Raw genomic sequence first — 7,656 nt, forward strand, 5'->3', positions numbered from 1 at the left:
GTGGATTTTGGGGTCCAGCTGGAAGGGCAGGGGTGGGGGCGGTGGGGTGACCCCCTGGCGCTGGGGACTCATGGGGCAGGATCCGGGGATGGAGGAGGGTGTGATGGAGAAGCGTGGGTGGCCCAGTGGCAAGAAGAGTCACGGGGTGCATGGAGAACAGCTGGTGTAAAAGGAGAAGGGGGTTTGGGGTGGACGGGCAGGGGGACAGGGCCCCTGACATCTTGCTGTGTCCCCCAGCGAGGGCAGCGAGAAGGAGCCGCTGGCCGTGGTGGGCTCCCCGTACTGGATGGCGCCCGAGGTGCTGCGAGGGGAGATCTACAACGAGAAGGTGATGCTGCGCGGGGCTGGCTTCACGGTTTGCAGCCCTGGGGACAGCTGGGCACGTGGAGGGGCACGGAGGGATGAGAACGGGTGTCCTTGGGGTGCCGAGGTGGCAGGGATCTGGTGCCACTCTGCAAGGAGGGCTCACAAAAGCGGGGACACATTGCCTCGGGCTGCAGGACCCCCCGTGACTCCCCTCTCTCTGCAGGCTGATGTGTTCGCCTACGGCATCATCCTGTGCGAGACCATCGCTCGTGTCCCCGCAGACCCTGACTACCTGCCCCGCACCGAGGTGACTCGCTGGGAGCGAGGGTGACACGTGGTGGGACCGGGGCTGGGGACACGTCACCAAACGAGGGGGACCAACATGTGCAGAGCGAAGCTCCCTGCCCGTGGCAGAGGCTATGTGGAGCTGCCCCACATCTCGGGGTGGGGGTACCACATCCCCAAAATCTCCTGGCAGCAAGAGGGATGCTCTCAGCCCGTAGCCTGTCCTCGGGGCCCAGGCTGAAGGATGGGTGCCGTCAGACAGGGAACAAGAGGGATCTGAGCCCCAGCACCCTGCAGCCTTTCCCGGCCTGGGTGACCCCAGGGTCCCCCCTTCCTTTACGCAGCCAGGGCGTGTTACCCCACAGCACCTGGCCTCACTCCTCCCCATCTCCCCCGTGCAGGATTTTGGCCTGGACGTCACCGCCTTCCGCACCATGGTGGGAATCGACTGCCCGGCCGCCTTCCTCCAGCTGGCTTTCCACTGCTGCAGCGTGAGTCCCTGCCGTGGGGATGCCCAAATTCCAGCATCCCATCGGGGATCCCCTTCCCTGCCCGCTGGAGCCGCTTCCATGCGGTGCACCCTGAGGGTAATGGGGGGGGGGCTCAGACCTCACCGGGGACCCATCCTGCCCACAGATGGAGCCAACCTCCCGCCCCTCGTTCCTGGAAATCACACAGTGCCTGGAAGGCGTCCTGCAGCACCAGCTGGGCGTGGAGGGCGCCGGGGCCACCCTCTTCAGCATCAGGGATACCCTGCCCGCGCCCGGCACGGCGCCCGCGCTCAACGGTACGTGGGTGTCCTGGGGGTGGGGGGTGCCCCTTTTACCACTGCACCAGCTACTGGGGAGCAGGCTGGGGCAGGAGGAGGTCTGCAGGATGCAGCCCCGCTCCTCACCACCCGAGCTGCTCCCTGCTTTGCCCCATGGTGCCAAGGGGGCACCCGGGGCGCCGGTGACCCCCTCGTCCTGCACCCCTGCCCAGGGGTAGCCGGGAGGGCGTCCAGCCATGCCAAGCAGTCGCCCCTGCGCGAGCTGGGGACGCAGCACCTGCAGCCGGACCAGCGCCTGTCCCGCAGTCAGTCCGACGTGTTCCCCCCAAAATCGCCCACCCCACCGCGGCCGCCCGAGCCCTGCGTCGGGGCCAGGACCAAGGAGACGCCGGCACGCGTCAACCCCTTCTCCCAGCGCGAGGACCTGAAGGGGGGCAAGATCAAGCTCTTCGACACACCCAGCAAGTCGGTCATCTCGCTCACCTTTGACCTGCCCCCCCCGGCCCCTCTGCAACTCGACACCCCCGTGACGCCCGACCCGGCCGTGGAGGTGCAGTGTGACTTCTCGGCACCCGCCGCGGCCCCCCGCAAGTGCCACTCGCTGCCAGCCTCCCCCGAGCTGCCCCGCCGTGGGGGCCTGGAGCTGGGCATGGGATCCCCAGCCCGGCCCCCCAGCCCGAAGCGGGGCCAGGAGGATGCTGGAGAGCTGGGAAACGGGGTCTGTGCCTCCTCCCCCAGCCCCGCAGCAGAGGAGCGGATGGACTGCGGCTCCGACAGCCCCGAGCCGCCACGGGTCCCCACTCTGGCACCCGCCACCAGCAACTTCATCCGCACGGCATCCTCGGGAGCCCAGCCCTGGCACCCGGAGCCGAGGGCGCCCAACGGGCTGCTCTTCAACAACAACCACGTGGTGGTCAGCAAGCCGCTGTCCTGGGGCAGCGGGCTGGAGCGAGGCTTCTCCGAGCTCAGCATCCCCTGCGCTGCCGCGGCGCTGGAGCGGACGGAGCGCGCGGCCATGCTGCCCGGGCACGGCCCCAGCACCGTGCTGGAGCAGGATGAGGTGCTGCCCTGCCCCGGCTGCTGCTTGGGGCCTTTCAGCTTCAGCTTTGCCTCCGTTTGCCACCGGCCCGCGCCCAGCCCTCCCCGCTACCAGAACCTCAACTGCGAGGCCAAGAGTCTCCTGTGCCACGACCGTGGCCGCCTCCAGAAAGCCCCGGGGCCGATGCTGGCGGAGCCCAGCCTGAAGCTGCCGGAGGCGCAGTCCTAGTGCTGGGGACCGTGGCTGCGGCCAGGGGCTCCTGGGACACCCCCAGCACATGGGGTGTCTCTGGGAGCCTGGGGTGTTGTGTCCCCTTCCCCAAGTCTGTCCTCGCGCTCGCCCGGTGCCTGGTGGCCGCGACGGTACTGCTGAGGTGCCCGTCCTGCTGGGATCGGCCTCGGGGGGCTGTGGGGAGCCCCGAGGTGGGCTGGGTCCTTGCGGGGGTCCCGGTGGGGCTGGGCTGAAGTGCAATAACACCGCTGCCCCGGGCAGCAGGGCTGGTTCCCCGCAGGGCTCAAGCTGTGGCTGTGCCCCCCCCCCCATCCCCCCGTCCCCAAGGGCTCGCCCCTCGGTGGGCTCTCACAGCCCCCAGAGAAGGGGGGTGAGCAGATTTTGGGGGGGTGGGAGGGGGCAGAGCGGCTGTGTGTGTATGTGTGTGTTGGAGGGAGTCTGGGGATTTTTGGGGTGTCCATGCTGCCTCCCCACGAGGGTGGGTAGCATTCCTGGTCCCCCACACAGCAGAGGCACCATGGTGTGCAGAAGGGCGATGCCAGAGGGGTGCAGTGTGCGGGTGGGGGGTGCCGGCGCTTGGCGCTGAGCCCCCTGGCACACGGGGCCCCCTCCTGCCCCGCCACCACATCAATGTCGGGGGGACATATCCGTGTCACCTCCCCACAGCGGAGGGCAGCCTGCGCCCCCCAGCACCGTGGGGCCAGGAGGACACGGGGGGGATGCCCGGCAAGGGTGGGAGCCGGCTTTCCTCCCTCCCGCACAATGCACTGGTGAATGCAGAACTCTTGTGTTTTTTTTTTATTATTATTAATAATAACAATAATTGCTAGTAATATATACCCAGCTTATTTAAAGTGTTCAATAAAAACTGAATGTCCCAGCGAGCCGGGCTGCCGCTTGTGTCTCTGGGGTGCGCTGAGCGGGGTGGGGAGCCCAGACCCCGAAGGTGACAGGGACGTGGTCTGGCCGTGTCCCTTGGGGACTGTGAGGCGGCACTGGTTCTGTGCCCCCAAAGTGGCCGCCTCAACTGGGGCAGCTCTGGTGAAATTCCAGTTTCTGGTCTGGGATCGTTGGGTTGGTGCCCTGGAGCCTGTTTCGGGGTGGTAAAGGCAGAGGCAGTCAGCAGACAAGCTCTTTATTTGCCACAAAGTGGGTTCAGCCAGTGGACAAGACAGGGGAGTGACACGTGCGCCTCCAAAACCCGCCTGTAACAGCCCCGTGCTCTTCAAACAGAGTGATTTACATACCAATTAATTGGCTATAAATGGCACGCACGGCCCAATAATAAACCGAGAGCATCTTTGCCTGGTTGAACATGACTTCCTCTGCTCTTGCCAGGCTGAACGTAAATCAGGGCCGCATTGCACGTGTAGCAGCTATTTAAATCCCCGGTGACTTGTCTCGTGTCCATCCAGGGCGAGCGCTGGCGCGGTTTTGCTATCGGAACGGTGCGATCCTAAAGGTCACTGCTCTACTCCCTAATTAGCAGGAAAAATCCTAAATGCCAGCATTGGTGATGGCTCCATCCTTGGGCTCCGAGGCTGCCTGAAAGCTGCGGCTCTCCTAAAAGCCTAAAAGTGGGGTGGGCACCGTGGCGGAGGCGGGTGCCGCCGTGCTATCCCCTGCTCCAGCCTCAGGGCTGGGGCTACTGCGCGGCGGCGGCGCTGGCCATGGGGGCTCGCTCGTGGGGGGCATGGGGCTGGCGTTTGGGGACGTAGCACCTCGTTTGGGGTCAGGCAGGGCTCTGCAGCATGGGAGGGGGCTGATGCGCGTGGGGCAGGCTCCGTCGCGGGGTGCAGCAGGGCTGAAGCAGAGGGGTGCGGGTTCTGCGAGGGAAGGCAGAGGGGGACGTGCTCAGTAGCCGTCTCCCAGGGACGGGTTTTTCCCCCTGTTTTTCCCCCTTCGCCTCCCCTCCTTGCACACCCCGGGGATGGGCAGACCTGTGCTGAGCTCACCATGGCCAGCAGCCACCACCCATCACCCGAAAGGGGAGCTCGGCCCCGCCGCCTTCTCGCAGATCCAGAGGTGCAGGTCATCCGGAGCCTCGCACGGAGCCGGCTTGATGTTCCCGCGGCTGATCACGGCACAGGACCCGTTCAGCTTCGACTGCCATGGCCTGGATGGACAAACACCACGCTGGGGCTGCCGCAGCCCCATCCGGCCCCCGCTGAGCCTGCCGATGGCCGGCACCAGCAGCATTTTGGGGAAAAGCCCGGTGCTCCCCGAGGATGCGAGGGGCAGGGGCCAGGCACCCGGCCAGACGGAGCCGTTCCTCCCCACCGCTTTCAGACACCGCAGGAGGAAGCGGTGGTGAGACGCACGTGGCGGGGAGGAGCCCCGGACCCCCAGGGGTGGGAAGCTCTGATTTCCCCTCGAGGATGACCGGGGAGGTGAGTGGGAGATAGGGGTGGTGCTCAAACGCTTTGTCTCGAGATCCCAAGTAAAGCCTGCGGTTCCTTTTGTCCCTTCCCGCTGCCTCCTGCTCGCATGAGCCCCCCTGGGGCTCGGCTTCCCCTCTGCATGGGCTCCCAGCACCTCAGCACACGGCTGGGTACCGGTGTGAGTTAACCTGCTTCCCAAGGCCTTGCTGCAGGAGAAGGGGTCCGTGCAGGGGGTGTTGGCCCGGCCATGGGTACCTTTCGTAAAGCGAGCCGTCCACCCAGAACCAGGCGTCCGTGATGCCGTCGCTGTCCGGATCCCCTTCCTCCAGCCAGTCGTAGTCGTACCAGGGGAGGCTGGTCTTCTGCAGCCCGATCCAGTACACGGTGTCCGCGTTCTTCAGGAAGCTCTGGGGAAGGAGCAAAAGGGTCTTTTTGTGCCTTTTCCACGGTGTTTGGAGGCTGGGAGTCCTTTCTCTCCCCACCAAAGCTGACCAGCCCTGGTGCCCCGCTCCGACCCCGTGCCATCCAATGCCCCTGGGGTGTCCCAGCCCTCGGCTACCACTCCGTACCGGCACGGTCCAGCGACTCCAGGACTTGGTGATCAGTAGCTGGGCGTATTTATTCTCACACTCCGCTCTGCTGTCATCCCACGTCTTCTTCTCCGACGAGACGAAGAGGCACTTCCCGCGGTACAGCAGCCAGCCCGAGGGGCAGCAGTCTGGGGATGGCGGCACCGCTCAGGCGCCTGCCAGCCTGCAGATACTGGGGGGGGGGGGGGGGCGCACCCCCCAAACTCCAGCATCCATTCCTCGATGCTGCAGCCACCCAGAGGTGTTGGGAGTGCTCCACCACCATACCTATAGCCGTGCAGGAGCGCAGCAGGGTCACGGTGCTCTCGCTGGCGTTGAGCCGGCCCTGCACGCCCTGCAGCTCCCTCTCAGCGCTGGCCAGGGCCCCCGAGACGCGCGCCAGCTCGGCCTCCTGCCTGCCCAGCTCCAGCAGGCTGCTGTTGCCCTCTCGCCACGCTCGCTGCAGCTCCGCGCGCGCCTGCGCCAGCTCCCGGCGCGCCTGCTCCAGGCTCTGCTCCCACGCCCGCGCCTCCTGCGAGAAGCGGCCGCGCTCGGCCGCCTGCTCCAGGGACGTGTCCCGCAGCTCACGGGTCGCCTGCCAGTCTGGGGACGAGGCGGGGGGAGATGGGACGCGGGGATGGGACAGCCCGGGTGTGGGGTGTCAGGGCTGGGAGGTGTCCCCAGTGGGCGGGCAGGGATGGGGGAGGCAGGGAAGTGTGGAGCAGGTAGGGGAGGGCAGGGCAGGGTGGGATGGGAGGGAGTGGGGCAGGGGCAGGAGAGGGAAAGGAGAACATGAAGATGGTTGAGGGAGATGCCCAGAATTTGAGAGGGACATTGGCCTCCTTGGGCATACAGTGCAGAGGGACCCGCAGACACATACACGGTCTGATATCTGCCTGGGGCTCCCACCCCAGCCCATCTCCCCTGTCCCCATGCCTCGCTACCAGCCCGTCCCCACTCACAGCAGGCCCCCAGGACCACGGCAGCCACCAGCAGCAGCAGGCAGGTGACCAGCAGCCCCGCAGAGACGCAGTGCCGCCGGGAGCAGCGCCCTGCAAGACACGAGGGGCCGCCAGCATCACCCACCGCCACCGCCCGCCTCCCCGGGCCAGCCCCGCGGTGGCGGCAGGGTGGCACAGGCGGCACGGCGTGGGCGCCTCATCTCTCCAAGGGGAGATGGGGAGCAGCCTGTAGCACCACCCCCTGCCCACACCAGGGCCGTCCTGGGTGCCCCGTCCCTGTCTGGGCACTCACCTGGGCTTTGCAGGGTCCCTTCCCCAGCCGGCTCCGCAGGTGCTGGCCCCGATGCCATGTTCTCGTAGGGGCTCTCGGCCTCATCCATGCCAAGGGCTGCGGGAGGAAGGCAGGGGGCATGGAGACGATGGAGCTGGGCACGGCACGGGGCAATGTGAGGGTCCTGCAGCTCTCACCTGCCTCCAGCGCCTGGCTGGCTGTGCCGCGGCCCCCCGGCCCCTTGGCAAAGCGCAGGTCGGCGTAGAGCACGCTCTGTGCCATGCGGGCAGGTCCTGGGCAAGTCCGGATCCCTGCTGGCTCCCACTTGGCTCTGTGGGGTGTCTGTCGGGTGTCCCCGCTGCCCGGCAGTTGCCTGTCTCGGGGTGCAAAGGAGAAGTGAGGCCGGCGCTCTCAGAAGCAGAAGTTGGCTGCGAGCTGTGGCAGATGGGACCAGCGAGGCACGGCCGCGGGGACCGGCCCCCTCCCCGTGGCCCCAGCACCGCCAGCACGTCCCCTCCCACGCCCTGAGAGCCGTCACGGTCCCCTGGGTGCATGGCGGTGTGTGGCTGAGCCCTGGGGCTCAGCGGGGTGAGGGACACCCAAATCCCCTGAGCAGGACCGGGGGAAGGCAGCGCACCCCCAGGCAGGGGTCTGAGCGTCACAGGGGTGGGAGTGCTCACCCTGATGGCACCTGAAGGGGGTCCCAGGGGGCACCTTGAGCTCCTGCACCTTGTTGCATCCCAGGGGCTCCTGGGGAGAGCTGGGACCCTGGTGTCCCTACAGCCATCCCCAGGACATTTGCAATGGGCATCTGTGCCAGGACATTTGTGCCAGCTCCCCCCG

General features: G+C 67.0%; 2 protein-coding genes across 2 annotated transcripts; one reads left to right on the top strand and one right to left on the bottom strand.

The window, feature by feature from the left end:
- Window positions 1-232: 232 nt before the first annotated feature.
- LOC118158734 (dual specificity testis-specific protein kinase 1-like) lies at window positions 233-3,514 on the top strand (the record flags this gene model as incomplete). Its single annotated transcript, XM_035313415.1, has 5 exons — window positions 233-328; window positions 530-613; window positions 993-1,082; window positions 1,228-1,378; window positions 1,573-3,514. Coding segments are annotated over 5 exons (1,476 nt in total), but the record flags the coding sequence as incomplete, so codon positions are not given.
- A 235-nt stretch (window positions 3,515-3,749) lies between these two features.
- Window positions 3,750-7,226, bottom strand: LOC118158735 (B-cell differentiation antigen CD72-like). Its single transcript, XM_035313416.1, has 8 exons — window positions 7,011-7,226; window positions 6,835-6,930; window positions 6,543-6,632; window positions 5,869-6,183; window positions 5,581-5,729; window positions 5,267-5,418; window positions 4,586-4,746; window positions 3,750-4,456 (listed from the first exon to the last, which is right to left on the bottom strand). Exons 1-7 carry the CDS (start codon window positions 7,093-7,095, stop codon window positions 4,608-4,610), a joined length of 1,026 nt encoding a protein of 341 aa, XP_035169307.1. The 5' UTR covers window positions 7,096-7,226; the 3' UTR covers window positions 3,750-4,456; window positions 4,586-4,607.
- Between the last annotated feature and the right edge of the window lie 430 nt (window positions 7,227-7,656).

Source organism: Oxyura jamaicensis, assembly GCF_011077185.1.
Source record: "Oxyura jamaicensis isolate SHBP4307 breed ruddy duck chromosome Z unlocalized genomic scaffold, BPBGC_Ojam_1.0 oxyZ_random_OJ77449, whole genome shotgun sequence".
NCBI lineage: Eukaryota > Metazoa > Chordata > Aves > Anseriformes > Anatidae > Oxyura > Oxyura jamaicensis.

Coding starts and splice junctions, on each gene's coding strand:
- LOC118158735 (XM_035313416.1), bottom strand. CDS start 7,095: ATGGCACAGAGCGTGCTCTACGCCGACCTGCGCTTTGCCAAGGGGCCG. Junction 6,633..6,834: donor AGGGACCCTGCAAAGCCCAG/GTGAGTGCCCAG, acceptor CGTGTCTTGCAG/GGCGCTGCTCCCGGCGGCAC. Junction 6,184..6,542: donor CGTGGTCCTGGGGGCCTGCT/GTGAGTGGGGAC, acceptor CCTCGTCCCCAG/ACTGGCAGGCGACCCGTGAG.